Here is a 20,216-nt window from a genome sequence, read left to right on the forward strand (position 1 = left end):
CACTTAGCACTATACAGCCTTTCAAAAATACAATCCCTGCTCAGACTGTTTTTTTATATTTTCTAATTATCATTTATAATCCCCTAATTACTTATTTGCAAGTACAAATTTTAAAAATGCTGCAATGCAATGTACTTATTTTTATTCTGTAGTGTCTAAAGTTATACATGGTTATTACTAAATTTTTAAAACTTCAGTAGAGAGATACTTTATGCTGTTTGGTTTTTTCAGTTGATGTAGCGTATAAGCCTATATGAACAGCTAAACCAGAATCAGAGAATTCTCTGCTCAGTTTAGACTACTGAGCCTACTTGTGATTCTGACTATACAATATGCCTAGATTGTCTACTAATGTTACATTTTATTTATATAATACTTTTTAATGTCCCCCATAAGGCCTAACAATAAATGTCAAAAATATCTGTGGTTTGGGGGGTTTGGTTTTCATTTTGTTTTGGAGAGTGTTGCCTCTGTCATTCACTCCCTATACACTCAATCTAAACCTGTCAAATTAGGAAATGAGATCAAATTGGCATTTCATATAATTTAAGCAAAACATTGTGTAAATTACCTGGATCTAAAAGGCTATTTGAAAGTGATCATTTCAATGCAAGAAAAAGAAAAACTTGAAAAGTACAGAAAAAATGGATTTACCTTGAGTTTAGGTTTCAAAATGGCAGCCTCCAGGCCAAATGAATCCCATAAATATGTTGTTTGATTCATGCAACACTTAAAAGTCAAGAAGCGACATAAAAAGTCAACCATTTTCTCTTTAAAGTCACTAAGAACTGGCAGAGTTGGATCTGGATTTCAACTGGAGCCAAGTGGTGACTCCCATCCCCATACTTACTGCAGACAAAGCCTCTGCTGCCCTCTATCCCCACTCAGTCCCCACCGTGTAATAAGCTAGTCCCCCAAATCCATCTAGTTTATCCTACTCCCCATTTTTCCAGTTGTGCACCTGAAATCCCAGTATGACTTACCACTGAGTACACCCAAAATGTAACAATAAATTTCATCAATCCATTCTGTACTTCCATAAGTAAAGCAAGCTTCCTTTACAGACACAGGTGAATAACACACACAGGTATACACACACAGGTGAATAAAACTAGAAAATATTTTGGCTCCAACCTATTGTATCCATATATATTTAAATTAGATACAAAAGAATAATTTTTGCTATTGTTTACATATTTATACTTCTCTAGAGAGGATCTGAGATGATTTAGTAATAAAAAAGAGGAAGGTCATTTAAAAAATCAGGACCAAGAAAAATATTAATTGGAAGATCATAAGAAAGAAAGAGCTAGGACCCAAATGTCCAAAGGCACAAAATTACCTCTAAGATTCTCAGTAAACCAGAGGAAAAGAAAAACAAGACTTAGCTTATTGATTTATCCCTAAGGAAAACTGCATACCAATAGTTTCTTGAAGAAGCAACACTTTCTTTAGTACCTAATTCTGAGTGAAACGTGTGATATGTGATCACCTGTGAGCAGCGCTGGTGGCCACAGAGTAGATAAGAGACTAATGTGTTGGATAATCTTCTTTACAAATTCAGGAAGGCTTCATAAAAATTTCTCAAGGCATCCCAAGTGAACGGTGAAGGTGTGACGCAAAATACGACTCAGAGGAGGCAAGAAGTTCTATAGATGACCCAGGAAAAATGATGCAAGTAAGCAGCCTTCTGCTGATGCACTGTGATCTGAGAAGAAATCTTGAAGTGATATTTCTCAACGGTCAGTCCACAGATCACATATCAAAATCACCAGGGAGTGCTTGTTAAAACTGTACTTTCTCTAGATGTACAGAGTAGGATCTCTGGGGGATGAGCCTGGAAATCTGCAGCTTTTACAAGTTTCCCAGGGGATTCTTAAATACAGCAGAGCCAAGAACCCCTGCCCCGGAGCAATGGTCTTTAGCCTTGTTATTTTTCACTTGTCTATTCTAAAGAATTTTGAAACATGAGGAAACTAGGTATCATTTCATATGTTTTTAGGTTGACATCTAATCTTTTTATTGTAAGTTTAAGAGGTTAAAAAATATAATTTCTGATGTAATACTGACATTTCAAGTAAATTTTTTATATTACTTTAAAATGTATACAATTAATTTAAAAAACTCATATGCAATAAAATCTAAATACATGAAGAAGCTCTTCTTTAGCAGTCAAAATTTTTACATTTTCTCCTTTTCCTCTTCTAACGCAAATTTCCATCCCATTTCCCCCACAGAATTTTATTCAAATGCAACATATTTTATGCTTGAAGTCTCTTTTATCACCCTATCATTCTTCTCTGCAAAATATGTATGTACATTGAAATTTTATTTTTTATTTCCTGTCACCTTATGTTGCTAAATGTTAAAATTTCTTCAGAATTGCATTAGCATTATAGTTATTAGTAGTACACATTGACAAAAAAGACATTTTCATATTAATTTTTAATTACAATGAATTATGTTGGAAATGCTTCTATTAATTTGGTTGGTAGACTGTTTCCCCCCAATTTAATTTTTGTATTCATAGGTGAATATTATTTATGGCTAGAATAAAACAGACCAGCACCAATTTTATTCACATTTTTTGCTTTACATACAATGTTCCCTGAGAGAACTTGTTTATACAAATAAGCAAATAAGAATGGAAGATGTTTTGTTATAGCAGGGTCTCTCAGACCTTTGAACTCTCTCTGAATTATAAGCCAAAACCCATATAGTAATTTATCATCAAAATTTATATTTAATAAAGTTAAGCTGACAATTTGATTATGTCATTCTTCAATTTTGTTGGAAGAATTGGAAACCACATGACCTGCAAAAGAATTTGTAATCTAGTCACTAACAATCATTCACTCTAACTCCAACACCAACACTGATGTTAGTTTAAGGTCTTAGATGTTTATACACATCCACCAAATCATACCATGGAAGCAGGATAAGTCATGGAAAATTTCAGATGGTTGAAAGGTTTTCATTTTAACAAGTGTAAAAGTGTAATTAGGAAAGGGGTGATAGGAGAAGTCATCAAGGAGCATTTTCAGGCAGATCCATTTTAATAAGTGGAAACCCAGAATCAAGCAAGATCACCTGAAAACAACCGTTGTTTTCGCGTTTCTTGAAAAACCTTTGTGAACATTGACGTACCTCGGTTTGAAGACCATTGTACTAAGCATCTGGATACACTGAGAGAATACGTTGCTTTCATAAAGACCTCAACAATAACACAGAGAATTCAAGAGTTCCAAAATTTAATCTTCCTCTTCTTAGCTACCTGGATTCACTCCAAATGTAGGTGCACCCTAGCCTGGGACAGCTCTAGCGCAGATTAAAGTGAAGCAGACCACAAAATGGTTATAGCAAGCGACACAGGGAGATGTGGGTGATCTTTAAGAGCCTACAAGCTTTTGCTATTATGATTTTGCCAGCACTTCTCTCCTTACTTTAGTTAATGGAATTCTTATCATCTCCTCAGGGGTTGAAGTGGCTCTGGGTCAGAAAGGACCAGAAGGTCCTCATGTTTCTTCCCTGAGGCGTTCTGTTATTTTGTTGCTACAACCAAAGCTGAGGGAGAGAGGGTAGGGAAAAAAAAATTTTTTTTTGCTTTAATATGAAAATAATTGCCTCTCCTCTTGGAGACGTGGCTTAATTAAACTAATCTAATTTTCTACTGGTAAAACTAACATGAAAATGCTACTGCTCTGAGTTCTCTAATTATAGAGCAATCACACTTTTTCTTAACAGATACTAAAATCAAATGCTATAATGTTGGATGAGGTCATTGTGAATAGCTTGTTATAAGGCCTATTTTGAGATGTCACATGAATTTCAGTGAATATTGTGCAATGACAGGAAGCAACAGAAAGCTTACTGCAGGGAAAAAAAAAAAAGAATTTCTACTAGAATTTATCTAAAAAGTGATGAGGTTCTACAAATTATTTCCTAAGAAGTGTGTTCACTGACCATAATCTCCTGTTCTTCCATCCCAAACTCCTTAAATTCAGCTCCTTGATTTCCCCTCTTAGCTCCCCCCCTTTTCATTTTTCTCCCCTGCCTCACCTGAATGATGATCTCCCTTTTGCTGGTTACACTCACCAGCCCTCTCAGCCTCCCTACACCCTTGAACTTCAACATATCCATTCTGCCAAGTCACAGCTCAGAATGAAACAACCATCTGCTCTCTCTACTACTGCTTCTAGTTTGCCAAGTACCGCTGGAGAAATTGTATTACTACCAATTCAGGCCGTAAGAGATCTGCAATTCCCAAACTGACCTTGACCCTTAGCACTACTTGGCAGTCCTTTCACTCTTGCCTGGTTGACTTCCTTTTCCACTGCTCAGGTGCTATTTCAAATCGCAAATCATTACTCTTTCCAAGTTTCCTACCATGCTTCCTCAATCAACAGATGACCTAAATGTCTGCTGCTGCTGCTGCCAAGTCGCTTCAGTCGTGTCCGACTCTGTGTGACCCCATAGACAGCAGCCCTCTAGGCTCCTCCGTCCCTGGGATTCTCCAGGCAAGAATACTGGAGTGGGTTGCCATTTCCTTCTCCAAAGCGTGAAAGTGAAAAGTGAAAGTGAAGTCGCTCAGTCGTGTCCAACTCTGTGCAACCCCATAGACAGCAGCCCACTAGGCTCCTCCATCCATGGGATTTTCCAGGCAAGAGTACTGGAGTGGGTTGCCATTGCCTTCTCCGACCTAAATGTCTACTTTAGGAAAAACTAGCATTCACCTTTTCTTTCCACTTCTAATGGTCATCTATAGCTTTACCCTCCCTACATCTGTCCCAGAGATAATTAATTTGTTGATTTTCTTCCATTCCATACTGTTGTTTTGGGGTTTGGGTTGATTTGTTTGTTTGTTTGCTTTAAGCTCTTAAAGTCTGTGTATGTTATTACAAGGAATTCTTCTTGGAAGTCATATTCCAAGTTGAAGAAAAAGCATCAGAATGTTAGGAAATTAAAGTGCTGATTGGTTATAGAAAAGAGCACATCAGAATAGCAAGTGTTCTACTTTCAATCATTCCCAACCAAGGACAGAAAGGAAGGTGAGTTGGGGTGCTGTCTGTGCATTAAATGTTTAAAATTCTAACATAATTCTGCCAACCAAATATTACAACATGTAATTTAAAGAGGTCATGCTTTAGTGATCAATGCCATTTTTGTCCTCTATTTGTAATACCTGCCACATCTACAATCTAAAAAGCTACTACTAATAATTGGTACACTTTGTTCCTTTTAACTATATGGAGTTTGCTCAGACTCATTCAACCCAAACTTTTCCTGGGCACTCCCAGGGCAACCAATGTGAATTACATTATGTTGCACCTGATATGGCTATTCTAATTTGGTGTCATATTACACTAGCTATCATATAAACCTTACAGGTGACACATATATGTTTTAGAAAAAATATTTGTAGAGACTGCTTAAAGAGAGGTTTTGGTATAGAAAATACTTTATATACACTTGAAGTGTATATAGTTTGAGGAGTTCTCTCCTTCCAAAAATGAATATAAAATAAGATACAGTGTCTTTGGAAGAGGACTATGAGAACGAAGGACTCTGAAGCTTAAGTTTCACTAGCATAATATAAATCATCTTTTTTGTATTTGACCTCTTAGGACATAAAACAATCCCTAAATCCAAACCATCCAAAAATTCACTAAAATGTAAATACCTGACATGAGCCAGAAGCTCCGCATAACTACATCTCATTCTTACAACAAGCCTTTTAGTTCACTGCTCTCATTTTTATAAGAGTGGAAACTGAGACAGAGAATATAGTAACTCGCTCACAGTTCGTGCACTGCTCACTGTGAAGCTGAGAGTCAAACCAAGATCTGACAAACTAAATCTTGTTTAATTTTCACTACATTTTCACTGCCTTTAAGGTTTCCCAAAGACAGAAAGTCTAAGTTACTTTGGAGAATGCTCCTAGAACATCTCTGAAAAGGCTCACTTGAAATTAACAAGACAGTTCACACTTGAGAATGTCATTGAAAATATGGCCCTAAAACTGTTTAAAGAGCATAAAAGGAATTCCCCCAGGGATCCAGTGGTTAGGACTCCATGCTTTCACTACATGGACGCAAACTGAATCCCTGGTTAGGGTACTAAGATCCCACAAGCCATACAGCAAAGCCACACACACACACACAAGAACATCAAGAAACAAAACAAATGTATAACTCTAAGAGCTATCCTCTGATCACTTCAGGAATAGAAGAAAATGAAGATCTTAGGGGCTAAGAGAAATGTGATTCTAGTAGGGCGAGGAAAGTGGAAGCAAATTCAGAATCTGAAGGGAAGTCTAGAATTACAGCCTCTCAGGTAGGAATTTGGCCATGGGGTGATCTTTTACATGAGCTTTTACAAACTATATCCTCTTGTTACATGTCTAGTATAATTCTACCTTGCCATTGTGATATATCACATTTTAAAGATAAGAAAGTAATAACAATTGGCTCATGTATTACATTGCTCAATATTGTACCCATACGTTGCATTTGCCAGTTCGGCCTCTATTTTTTAAGATGTATGCTAGGGATATCCCCTTCTCCTCTGAAGACTCCCAAAGGTAGATGCTTTGTCTTCATCTTTTCCTCACTCACAGAATCCAGTCAGTCCTGTGCCCTACAGATAGCAGGCACTCTATTCCTGGGAGGTCAATTGCCATGGAAGATGGTGTTGATGAGTTATTTTTGACAAGCCATCATTCTCTAACACAGTAGGAATTCCATAATATAGATGTTTTATGATACTGTCCTAGTCAGTCAAAGACTTCAGAATAAAACTGTTGGCATTGGCTAAAGCTGAGGCAAGAACTGATCAGATGTTGTTAGTAGTATTTTCAGTCAACAAGCTGTCACTGATGTTCAAGTTACTTAAGTGAAGTGAAGTCGCACAATTGTGTTAGACTCTTTGCGACCCCATGGACTGTAGCCTACTAGGCTTCTCCATCCATGGGATTTTCCAGGCAAGAATACCGGAGTGGGTTGCCATTTCCTTCTCCGGGAGATCTTTCCGACCCAGGGATTGAACCTGGGTCTCCTGCATTGTAGGCAGATGCTTTGCCATCTGAGCCACCAGGGAAGTCAAAGGCCTGTTTAATCTGTGGTCTTAGAGCCATTGTGACCTCAGCCTGTAGCTAAAATCAGTCCAGTGCAACAGGAGTTTGAAGAAGAGCAGCACAAAAACGATGACTTAACTGAATGAACGGAACAAGAAGGCACATCTTTTCAAGAGGACCTTTTTTATTCTTGGAGTAGAAGTTTTCCTTCAAGATGACAAGTGCTTCAAACTCTCCAGAATCTTACTTATCTTCCAAAACAAGGTAAGTCTATGATGGAAGATGCTGAGTGGTAACTATCCAGGAGAGAGAAGACGGTTTCTATTATTAGTCCAGGATAAGGGAAAATATAGTGTCTTTTCCCACAGAAGTTCTAAATTAGATGACAACTACTTGAAGGAGTTAAATGAGGACTTAAAACTGAGGAAGCAGGAACTGCTGGAGATACTAAAACCTCTAGAAGACAAGAACAACCTGTTGTTCCAGAAGTTGATGTCTAACTTGGAGGAAAAACAAAGAAGGTATGTGTTCCCTTTTCAGGATTTCCTAGAAGGGGAAAGGCAGGATAACTGGATTTAGTGATGATTATTTACATTTTTAAAAAGGTTTAGTAGCTATAGTAAATCAACAAGAAAGTAACCACAAAATCAGAGTGGCAAGGAATCCTTTTTTCTTTTAGTAGAATTAAATATGACTCAGCTCATCTCACAGGGCTACAGTTACAATGTTTCTTCCCAAAGAAAAGATAAGACACTTCAGTATCCTCCGTGTATCAGGGTCACACAGACAGCTGCCCATTCATGTTTGTGGAATCACCTTAGGAGGCATGACTGTGCTCTTCAAATGCCAAGCAGTGGAATGGCAATCATTTCTGAGCATCAAACTCCTCTGGATTAGGGTCTGGCCTTACTCTTAATAAACGTACTAGGCAATCGAGGTCTTAACTCTTTGCTAAGGCACTCACTGTTCTTGGAATCTACCAACTTTCTCTTTCCTGCCTAGTCCTAGGGAATCTCACCTTAATGTGTCTACTTAGCAGAAGCACCTCATAGAGCTTGGACTTTTGGAAAGCAAAACTCAGGCAGAAAGCTGTGAGAAAAAAAGCCAGGCAGAAAATTGTGGTCAATCAACAGCTGCTTACAACCCAGAAACTTAGCCCTCTCAGGGCAAGGTAACACAAAGGCTTGCTTCTCCACTTATAATTAGAGAGGGGAAAGTACAAAGAGGGAAAAGTACAAAGAATATAAGCACAAGTTAATTAATGCCTTTGAAGAATATCCCCTCTTACAGTCATAGACTTGATATTTATTCAGATTTTGTCAAAAACTTTTTGATGGCTTGATTCTCTAGAGGCTACCATAAGGATATAAGTGAATTCCCCAGTTAACTCCAATGTTTTTATATAGAGAAGCAAAGCAGGGGAGAGGACAGGGAATGATTCTGAGATTTATCCTTAAGACAACAAGTTTCTCAACCTCCTTCCTCACAGAGGTGAAAAAATGCCCCCTTTCTACTCCAAAAGTCATACAGCAAAACCTCATCTAAAAGGGTGGAGAGGAGTTTCACTAGCTATTGAAGACCTAACTTTCGAGTGTTTTAGGGCACAGAATTCACTCCAGAGCACATACCTAAGATAAACGTCAATTAGGAATGAAATTGGGGAACTTTTATGTCCAGAAAGACTTCCACAGCTCCTATGAGTTCAGCCCCCATCTCCCTCTCATGGTAGAATAGTTTCTGGCTGGTCACGGAATATTAGTATTTCTCTTTAGGAAGTATTATGTTTATGCTATCTCTTTCTTCTTTCTAGTCTACAGATCATGAGGCAGATCATGGCAGGGAAGGGGAATGATGACGCCTCAGTCATTGAGCTCGTTAAGGAAGCAGAAGAGATGAAGCAGAATCTGGTAAGAGGTTGGAGGGCACTCCAGGGAATGGCCTTCTGAACGTGGCTCTCAGTTCCACAGCTTCAGACAGAGAGCTCATCTGTAGCACTGGTGCTCCAACACTCATAGGTCCTTGATCTAGGAAGTCCTGGTTGAACCAAAGGGAGTCAGATGAAACATTGGGAAGAATAAGGACTAGCTAGTAATTCTATTTCTTTGACTTTTAGAAAAACTTTCCATCCAAAGATTAATGAGTACAAGCACATTCAGTTCAGTTTAGTTCAGTTCAGTCACTCAGTCGTGTCCGACTCTTTGCGACCTCCATGAATCACAGCACGCCAGGCTTCCCTGTCCACCACCAACTCCTGGAGTTTACCCAAACTCATGTCCATTGAGTTGGTAATGCTCATCCTCTGTCGTCCCCTTCTCCTCCTGCTCCCAATCCCTCCCAGCATCAGGTCTTTCCCAATGATAAGCACGTTAACCCCTCACATTTCAAAATAAATAGAACATACCAAAGTAAAAGGGAGGAGTGTGCGAGATACTTTAAGATTTTTAAAAATCAACAACAAAGGATCTTAAAAATGAGAAATTAGGGGTCTGAGTCCCAGAGAAGCTGTCATATGATCAGGAAATGTGAAGTAGTGCAAGAGTGAGGAACTCATTACTATATTATTATACCACAATTACTGTAATTAAAGTTATTATTCCAAGTTGTTATTATTTTTTTATCATCATCATCAATCTCATCTCTCATGTTCCTGGGTTTGAGGCGAGGCTCATTTATTGCCTTCCTCTGTGGTTTATTATGCTGCTGCCCCCTGTTCACCCTATTAGTAATTTCTTCTAACTTTAATAAGACAAAAAATTTCTGTTTGTTTGGACTTTCTCCAACAGGAGAGGAAAAACAAGATGCTTCGAAAGGAAATGGAGATGCTGTGGAACAAGGTATGTGTGTGTGCCTCTAAAGATCTCTTGGAAAAAGAGAAAATTGTCTTTTTCTGGTCCACATCCTCACTTTTTCATGTCTCTGTTTCCACACGTGCCTTATTCCAATTCATTCTTTAATCTTTATTTTTAAAACTATTATGTCATGTTGCTCTTCTTATGAAAACCCTTTACAGTTATTCCTTATTATGGCGTAGGCTGCCTCCTTGCCACCTTTCCAGTCTCCTCTCGGAGAAGTGCCCCCCTCCCACACTGGCCTCCACATGTCAAGACCTTTCCTTGCTCAAAACTTTTGCCTTTGCTTCATCCCTGGGCTGTAATGCTGTTTTCTTATAGCTGACTCATTCTCATCCTCCAGGTCTCTGCTTAAACGTTACCTCCTCAGGGAAGCCCTCCTTATTTACTCCATCTGAAAAAGGGCATCACCCCACCCCTTACTTTCTATTATACAATTCTGTTCATGTCTTCCATAGCACTTTTTATAAGTCCATTATTATTTTTTGTGTTATTATTATTTTATTTGCTTGTCTCCCTGCCCTGCTCTGAAATACATGCTTCTCCACTACCTTGGTTGCTGTGTTCATCTTGGAGTCCCCAGCATTGCAGCACAATGCTTGGCACATAGCGGATGATCAATATATGGAAGTTGAATGAATAAATACCTAGTTCTAATTCCCCTACAACTTTGCAACAGTCAAGGCACGGTTTAACATAAAAATGTTATGGCCTTTTGATGGGAAACCAAGCAGGACAGAAATTCCTTCATGCACTTAGCCTTTGGGATTCAAGAGCTTTTTCACATGAGACAGAATAGCAGACTGTCTTGTGCTATACGCAGGTGTGAGTGTGTCTCTGACAGCTTTTTCCATCTCACCTTTCCACAGATAACTGGAATACTATCAAGGCCTGTATCTTGTACTGAGATCTGCTCTTAGTGCTTAGTGGGAGCTACATATCAGTTCTATGAATTATGAGAAATTTTAGTTCCTGAGTTCTTGAATCCTAGTGACAAGAAATATGCCAGCACCCTTCCTCTGTCAAAATCCAGTTTCTCCAGAGCTCCTGAAAGACTTTGTATAACGGATGTCCATATACCCAAGCTTGTGGTTGACTTACCCTACTGATATTTTTAGGCAATGAGAAGTGGGGAGACAAGATCATCTGCCTAATGGTTAAGAACATAGACTTAAGGAGTCCAAGAGATCGGGTTGGAGTTCCAGCTCCATACTTCCCTACTTGAGTGACCCTAAACAAATGACTTAACCTCTCCAAGTCTTGGTTTTCTGATCTATAAAGTAGATCAGAAATAAAAACAGCCATGTTAGGATTAAATGAGAATGTTTGTAATGCGGTAGCATAAACAAGTAAAGGAGTAATTAGCTTACTATAGTGATTGGCATATGATAAAGGTTCAGTTAATAGTTTTTATTATTATAAAGTACACTCAAGAGACCAGATAGAAAGGCTCACTTCATTCTGAACCTCCTTTGGTAGTACACTTTTCATGTCAGACCCTGAGAGGTTGCTAAGTGGCAGTAATAAACCAGTTTTGCTGGCTTTCCAGTTGACCCATATTGGCTTTCCACTTCCCTCACAAAGTCCCACTAATTTAAATGTTTGCCAAAATGCCTCTCTACAGACATTCAACACGGAAGAATTCAATGATGAAGAAAAAGTACTGCAAATAAAGAACAAAACAGACTTACAGGATGGAAAGGCAAGTGGACAGCATAGTACTTAGAATTTCAGAGTTGTTGATGCCACGCAGATGGAAACAGCCTGTTGACAATCCAGGCTAATTTGGGTAGATAGACAGGTAGGAGCTGGGCCTTAAGGGTATATTGGATTTACTGTCAGCTGAGACATTACATTTCTTTCCTGGGACCTCCTATTCCGTTAGCTCTCTTCTTTCCTCCCAGGCTCCCAAAACCCCCTCATCGTCTAGGAAGACCAAGAATGAACTGGAGACATTGTGTGCAGAGAAAGTGAAGGAAATAAGGAAGGTAGTATGATCTTTCTGGAAGTAGTGACTTTTAGAGCTGATAGATAAGAAATCTTTAAGGTAGCAATAGTCTGCCTAAACTGTGGTGTGCTCCTGAACAGATACAAAATTTTATGGGAGATTTGGTTCCCTTGGGATGCAACATTTAAGTCAGAGTGACATTGCAAGTTTCTTGTAAATTATGATAGCTAGGGCAAAGTAGGAAAAGCTATGCCAATAATGACAAATTTGAAATAGCTATGTGATGTCAAAATACTTGTTAATTTGTTTTTGAATGTATATTTAGAGATATCATGTTTCTCGCTACCATTCATTGATAGAAAATGATCCTATTCATTTAGCGTTCAGCTTTCGGAGACTAGGTTGTACAGGTGGGGCCAATTAAGAGGACTAACGCAGTTGAAACCAATATATGAGTGAATCTATGACACCATAATTTTGCTATAAAGTCTTTGCAGCATTCTGAGAGAACTGATTTCTGATCTCAATTTACTTTGTCACCAGAGGCTCTTTCTCCCACCAGGAAAAGAAACAGAGGAAAATGGAATGGGTCAGGTATCAGGAACAAGCCAACATCATTCAGGTACAAAGTCTTCCAAGGCTGAACATAGGGTACAGTTCCATCTATGCAATATAGAAGCTTTTAGTTACTTAATGTTAAACCTGATCCCCTCATCTGGATTACCAGCTGTCATGCTAAAAGAAATATTTTGTGGGAAGATGGCTGGAGAGATCTACTTCCAGCTCCACCTTGGGTATAGCACTTTTCCCCTATGATCTTGATTTTGCTCTATTTGAAATGGGAAAAGAATCACAAATACTTTCTCCCCACTTCTACAGACTGAGCATGATAGGATCATTTTAAGACTTATGAGTAAAAAGGATTCAGGTATTAGTGGATTTAGAGAACAATTCTATATGAGTAGTCTTGAAAAATGTTCTCTTGTAGAATGACTTTAATGGCAAAGTGATTGAGCTGAGAATCGAAGCCTTGAAGAACTACCAGAAGGCCAATGATCTAAAGTTATCACTGTACATACAGCAGAATTTTGAGCCAAAGCAAGCAGTTTTGAATCTTCCCAGATCCCAAGGTAAGTACAACATCATAGGTACGTAATTTGAGGTTTGTTTTGTTTTCCACTGGAAAGTCCATTACTTATAAAGTGATAGCACAATGCCTGGCACACAGTAAGTTAGTCAGTAGTGTTTTAATAAAGATTATCACTATCATCATCATTACTATTACACTGAAGCTGTTATATCAACATAAAGATTCTTCTGGAGGAAATAAAATTTTCCTTTGTAAAGATTAAGTCATACATTGTGTCCTTAGCATATGTAGAAGATACAGAGTTGATACCTGATAAAAATTAGTTTTTTCCTCACCGCCTCTCCTTTCCTAGTAATTAGAGTAGTTTAATCTCACAAACCTTATTGGAATAGGCTCTGCTACTTCAGAATGGAAGACCAAAGAGACATCAGACAATGGTTGTGAGTTTCACCACTCCAGATATTCCTCTGGGAGTTTCAGCATTCCCCACCCCAAAAGATTTGTGACATTGTTAGAGGAAATCATATAGGTTACCATAAGAAAATAAAGAAATGGGACTTCCCAGAAAGCCCATGGGTTTAGACTTTGCTGTCCTGATGCAGGCTGTGCAGATTCAATCCCTGGTGGGGAAGCCAAGGATTTGGCCACAAGGATTTTGGTTAAATCCCAAAACATAAAACAGAAGCAGTATTGTAACAAATTCAATAAAGACCTTAAAAATGGTCCACATTAAAAAAAAAAAATCTTTCAAAATAAATGAAGGAATGGTCTCTGAGGGGCAGGAAGAAAGGACACTTAAATTTTCATGGATCTATGAATGTGTAATTTTTTAAAAAGAGACATGCAATAAAAAAATCATGGCTAAGGGATGCCAAAGTTTTAACAGTATTAATGTGTATATCTCTCATTTCTTCTCAATCTCATTCCCTAATGACTTGAATAGGTTATAAAATCATTTATAGCACAAAGATTAAATAAATGACTAAATCAAGGCAAAGTAAAAATAAGTTGAAGCCAGGTAAATACATGAAAATGTGTAATGAAATGCACAGTTGATACAGGTAGGCTTCAAACTCGATTCTGAATTTCCCAGAAAAGGAAACATGGATTTATGGTGTCCACAAAATAAAAATAAATCAACCCCTCAGAAAAAATATAGCTTTTACTTTTACTGAAATGAGAGAAACTTCTCCAATCCTCATCATGGGGAGAGGACACTGTAATAATGTGTCATGTTAGCTAATGTCCTCAACAATATTTCTAAGATAAATTCAGAATCTCAATTTCTAAGACTGGTTCTTATCTACTCCTTGGCACAGTGTGATAAGAGATTATTGATTTGAATTTTTGTGTCAGTGATGGATCAGCTCACGAGGATTTGGTCCATGTCCATAGCACTCTGTTGAGCTGAATTGATCCATATTTAAAAGTTAGAAAATGTAGAGACTGGAGGAATCTACCTGTCCTTCAGCCCATGTTCCATCCATATTTTTCTTTTAACTTTTGTTTTGATAAGAATTGGAAAGCAGAAAGCTTGACATTTTCCTCTCCAATTAGAATCCGGAATACAACCAGAAGCAGTATAAAGTCATTAAAATGTGAATTAAAAAAATAGAGGAGGGGGAGGGTGACGAGGGTGAGAGATCCATGTCTTATTTCGTTTACAATTAGCTGAAAGTCATCTCAAGGGATCCATAGAGTAAGGAGCCAAAAATCCTTTCGTTCTGGATTCAAATCAAGTCAACAGTCAATAAACAGTGAAGGGTTCCATTCAACATGATCACTTCAGAAGATTTTTTTTTCCCCTTGCTTTCAGAACCCTGAATCTTTGAACTCTGAACTAGAACAGCCCAGAGATCAACATCTCCTTTTCTCTTCTCTCCTCTTAAGCTTCTGGAATACTAAGTGATAGGGCACTAAACTGTTCAATTACCACAAGTGCATGTAGCCCCAGGTATGTGTCACCCATTTCTTGTGTGTTATTAATTTATGGATTGCACATGCATTGGATACTGATTGCAGGCCAGTTTTATTTTCTAAAATACATACATACAAAATCTTTGAGTTTGTCTGAGACCAAGTAGATCTGAAATCTAAGTCCTAAATTTTGGTTATATTGATCTATTTATAGCCTAGGATTTAATTAATGAAAAGAAAACAAAAGAAATACTATTTTTCTTCAATGAGGGATTTTTAAAGTAATTATATTAAGATATGATTACTCACCTAGAGAAGGAAATGGCAACCCACATAGGGTATTCTTACCTGGGAAAGCCCATAGTAAGAGGAGCCCAGCAGACTAGAATCCATGGGGTCGCGAAAGTCAGACACAACTTAGGAACTAAGCCACCATCACCATGATTACCAACAGTGACACGATAGGGAGGAGGTTTGGTGGGTGCTCAGTGTTTCTCAACTTCTGTGTCACTTGAACTATTTTTTATTGTCTATTCAGTATTTGTATTGTTTATTCAGTATTTTTCTGTTTACATTGACTTCAATTTCTTAAATACCTTCCTTGAAAATAAAATTGTATTGCTGTTCTACATGAAAAAAGCCTAGTTTTCTATAATAAGTAAACATCATAAGTGAAAGTTAAATTGCTCAGTCATGTCCGACTCTTTGCGACTCCATGGACTGTAGCCTACCAGCCTCCTCCGTCCATGGAATTTTGCAGGCAAGAGTACTGGTGTGGGTTGCCATTTCCTTCTCCAGGGGATCTTCCCAACCCAGGGATCGAACCCAGGTCTCCTGCCCTGCAGGCAGACACTTTACTATCTGAGCCACGAGGGAAGCCCAAACATCATAAGTATACAGAAAATAAAATTTTAGTATTCTAACAAGATACTGAGGCCTAAGGCCTCTTTTATCTTTATTAGGAAGTGAGATTGGAGAAGGCAATGGCAACCCACTCCAGTCCTCTTGCCTGGAAAATCCCAGGGACGGAGTGGGAACCTGGTGGGCTGCCGTCTTTGGGGTCACATAGAGTCGGACAAGACTGACGCGATTTAGCAGCAGCAGCAGCAGAAAGTGAGATTAGCAAGATGTAAGCAGTTTTAAAGAAAACCACCAAATTGAAACTTTTCTTCTTGATGCCATCAGGGTTTCAACTTTGAAAGAATCGAAAAGGGGGTAGTTATCTCACTATGATTTATAGTATTTAATGTGTTCCAGCACCTCCTAAATTTATTACAGTTGCCTCATAAAATCATCTCACTATCAGATTTTGGGAAATAGCAATTTAATGGGTAAAAGCACTGGATTTGAATTCAGACACATGACTTACAGGCCTTACTCTTAGGCTAACCAGTGAGATGACCTGAACCAGTCATTTTGTTTCAGTGTTTTTCTTTATCTAAAACAACCATAACACAGTACAGAGCAAGTTGAAAACATATAGTTTGTGTAATCCTCACAATGACTCTTTGAGGTAGGCATTACAGAGCAAGAAGCTGGTTCAGAGAAGCCAGGTTTCTGACTCCATATCCAAATCTCACCTCCTAAAATATTCTGTAATTGACAGTGTTCCAGCATATGATTTCTTATGACTCTTGCAGCTCTAAAGTCTATGATTTGGATGCAGGCCAATCACCTGTTTGATGTATAATCCTCCCAATAAAGAATCATACCCACAACATTCCTTTTTTCAGTAACAGAAATGCTAGTTTCAAGATGACAGATTTGTCATTCTACATTTATCCCAGTAGGTGGCACCAATCGCATCCAGGCCTCTAGCCCATAAACGGTGGTAATTCAGGAAACTTTAGGGAGCCATTGGTCTTCTATGGCCCTTAGACAAAATGCACTACCCCTAAATATCAAATGAAAACATTTAAAAATCTGTTAGTGTTTCCCACCATGCTTCATGACACTGGGGTGTATTACTGGCAGCCTTGATTATACCATATTAAATTCAGTATTCTGCTGGCAATATCTGTAACTATCATTCCACTCCGTAAACTACAGGAGCCTCCATTCCAAAAACGGCCACTGTCCACTTCCTCCACAATCGCTGTCTAATTCTGTTTTTCTTTTCTACCACAGACAAATCAGGTGATTAGGACAAGGAATTAAAAAAATCAGGCAATTGTACAAGGTGGTGATTTTCTTGAAGTTGAAGTACTTAAAAGTGTTCCTGGATAATGTTCCTTTTCCTCTAGTTTCGAAAGAATTGAACATCACAAACCTGTGGTAAAGAATGGATGGAATGGAATTTTGGACACACCTTCCAGCAAATCAGGGTACAGGCCCTTCTGTTACAGGCATTTCCGAGCAGAGGGAGGGTTTTATTTTCCCCCACTGCTCCTGGCCAAGAATTCCTCCTCCCACATCAACTGTCCTGTGTGCCGGTTGGCTGCGTCACAGTGGTGTGATCGACTTGGTTGGCAAAATACAATCCTCTGTTAATACTGACTTTGTTACACTTCAAGCAACCCCTCTTTGTAAATTCCCTTGAGGCCCAGGTCGCAGCATTAGCATCGTCAGTCTCATCTGCTTAGCATACTGCATCTCCTAGTTTTACAGAAGAGAAAAGCATTTTATAGCCTGGGTGAGGTTTTACCTTTTGGTCTCACCAGAAATGAGTCACATTTGAAGGGATTTACTTCCAGACCAGTTGTAAAAAGACAGTTTGACCCAGAGTATATGGCAGCTCTGCCCAGGTTTCTGTAGAGTCAAGAAAGCAGTTCTTGGCCTTTGGCAGTCACCTGTTTTAAGAGAGCTCAGGCATGTAACCATCTTTAAATTCAGCTGAGTTTTCCATCACACCTGCTGGTGATCAAAAAAGAGCTTTATCTTCCATCGTAACAGGACTGGCTATAAAACACTTGACTCTGACACCCTTGGTTTTCTCTCTTCCCCTACCCCGCCCCCTAGCTCCCTCTCCAACTTTTCACATGTCCTTGAGCTCCTTTAAGAAGCTGAAGGTTGTATGTGAATATTTTGCTCCTCTTATAAATTCAGATGAAAGCCCATGCGGTGGGAAATGAATACTCTTGAGACTTTATTAATTCTGTAACTCCCTCTGTTCTGAAAGCAAGTCTTTCTCCCCAGCTTTAACCTTTGCTTCACTTTAGCTTTACTCTTCCTGATGGCCGAAATACTCTCCCGCAGGTGCTGCGAAAGGAAAATAGTAGTGTTAAGCTAAAATTCTAAAAGGTAGGGGTGGAAACCCACAGCTACCTCAAACCCAGGTCCTTGATAAATAGCATTGCTCTCAAATACAGGTTTTTTTAAAGCTTTGCTGCAACTTGAACCTTTTCAATGTCAGCGTTAGGTTCATGGTATTAGTAGGTCATGAAGTTAATTTCTAAACTAGATCATTCTTTCACTTCCTATAAAACCCCACAGAAGTCCAGGGGAGAACAGACGTCATCTTTCCTAAACATAAATTTTGAAGGTTGAAAAAAATGTAAGCTGTACCGTTATTATTATTTCTTCAATGAATGACAGTAGATTGTAAACTTTTTTTGCATCACACACTCAGGAGAGCAACAGGTTGTCTAGAATAGGGTTGTCATATTTAGCTAATAGAAAGAAGATGTCCAGTTAAGTGTAAACTGCAGATAAACAATACCTTTTAATTTAAATATGTTCCGAGTGTTGCATGGGACATACTTATACTAAAAATTATTTGGTGTTTATTGAAATTCACATTTAACTGGGTATCCTGTATTTCAGTCTGGCAACCCTCACCTCGCACAGACTCACCACAGAGCCTGTTTAGCCCTACAATTGTCCCTTTTCCCCCTTTTCATGGTCTCCTGTGTCCCTTCCTCTCTGTCTGGGCCTGTCTTTTTTTCTGCCTCCTCTTTCTCATCTCCACCCCAGCCTTTATCTTTTGTTTGTTCTCTGCTGTCCACAGTTGGCCATTTTTGAGGAGTATGTATCTGGGTTATCAGAGGGTACACAGATATGTACATGAGTTATCATCTCATTTTGTTATTTAAAGGAGGGGTTGGAGGAGATGGATACATGTATAAGTAAGAATGAGTCCCTTCACTGTTCATCTGAAATTACCACAGCATTGCTAATCGACTATACCCCAATACAAAACAAAAAGTTAAAGAAAAAAGTTGTATTGGAAGTATCCTCTTTAGGCTCTCAAAATAAAATTGTTTTTATTTGATGTAATCCTCAAATGATTTTTTTTTCCCTGTGGGACATGAGCTTTCAAGAGAAAAAAAAAAAAAGATTTGCCACTTCTACTTTAAAAATATTGCTTGATGAAGTTATTTTCTAAAACATCAATTAAAAAATCCGTATCAATGCCAATACCAGAGTCAGTCCTACAATGATATGATACTGTGCTGAATGCTAACAGACTTGCAACTAAAAATAAAACTAGGGGTTTTTTTTGACTCAAAGAAAGCTCTCATTTTCCTAATTTTCCCCATCAGGTACCATGGACACTACAACTATGAACAGAGCAACTACCTGCAAAAATGAATCTACTGAGGTGAGAATTACTTTGGTTTTTGAAGTCATTTCAAAGGCTTGAATAGACAGTAGGTATAGAATTTTGGAATGTATTTGTTAATGTACATTTTAATTTAATATTTGCATGGGATTTGCTAAGTGAGTACCAGGAAACTTGGGGTTTTAGCTGTCTTTTTTTTTCTTCTGTTTTTTCCTGTCTTAGAGAATTCTGGGATCAAAGACCTACACAGAACAACAAAGAGCTAAAGGAAGTCAGTTTGATGATGCAAGAGGGAGGCTCTTTTTTCTGAGGTCAAGGCCAGATGAAGTGCTGAAGGATTAGAAGGCTTTCACTCCATTTGCTTTGGATAGATTTAAAGACTAGGCACAGCCATTTGTGTTAATTAAAATCTTTTCAACCTTTGTTTTAGTGCTGTTTTCACTCTTTTTCTCCTCCGAAATGGGTGGAAATGCTAGTTAGATGCTTGGCCTTATGCATGTCATAAATTTAGTCATTTAGAATAAACAGCCTCTGATTATTTTGATAGCTTTTGATTTTTGAAATGACTAGATCCAAACCACATTGTATGTTGTTAACAAGTCCATAAAAAGCTGCTGCTCTCCGTCTCTCAGGGCTTTCTGTGGTGCCTCAGGGGTAAAGAATCTGCTTGCCAATGCAGAAGACACAGGTTTGATTCCTGGGTTGGCAAGATCCTCTGGAGAAGGAAATAAAGCCCACCCCAGTATTCTTGCCTGAGAAATCCCATGGACAAGAATTAGTGACAAGAATCAGACAAGATTTAGTGACAAAACAAGAACAACTTCCACCTCTGAAGTGTT

The 20,216-nt window shown here is 38.4% G+C and overlaps 1 protein-coding gene across 1 annotated transcript; it reads left to right on the forward strand.

Moving 5' to 3' along the window:
• Window positions 1-7,286: 7,286 nt before the first annotated feature.
• CCDC196 (coiled-coil domain containing 196) lies at window positions 7,287-19,793 on the forward strand. The gene is made up of 10 exons (XM_069597524.1): window positions 7,287-7,336; window positions 7,441-7,593; window positions 8,883-8,979; window positions 9,856-9,906; window positions 11,546-11,623; window positions 11,826-11,909; window positions 12,432-12,491; window positions 12,858-12,999; window positions 19,358-19,416; window positions 19,600-19,793. The coding sequence occupies exons 1-10, from the start codon at window positions 7,287-7,289 to the stop codon at window positions 19,717-19,719; spliced, it is 894 nt and encodes a 297-aa protein (XP_069453625.1). The 3' UTR covers window positions 19,720-19,793.
• The last annotated feature ends 423 nt before the right edge of the window (window positions 19,794-20,216 follow it).

This window comes from Ovis canadensis, chromosome 7 (assembly GCF_042477335.2).
Source record: "Ovis canadensis isolate MfBH-ARS-UI-01 breed Bighorn chromosome 7, ARS-UI_OviCan_v2, whole genome shotgun sequence".
Taxonomy (NCBI): Eukaryota; Metazoa; Chordata; class Mammalia; order Artiodactyla; family Bovidae; genus Ovis; species Ovis canadensis.

Excerpts from the sequence above, each read along its gene's own strand:
- CCDC196 (XM_069597524.1), top strand. The coding sequence starts at position 7,287 with ATGACAAGTGCTTCAAACTCTCCAGAATCTTACTTATCTTCCAAAACA. Across the intron at positions 11,624-11,825 it reads CAGACTTACAGGATGGAAAG|GCTCCCAAAACCCCCTCATC; the intron begins GCAAGTGGACAG and ends CTTTCCTCCCAG. Across the intron at positions 13,000-19,357 it reads GAATCTTCCCAGATCCCAAG|GTACCATGGACACTACAACT; the intron begins GTAAGTACAACA and ends TTTCCCCATCAG.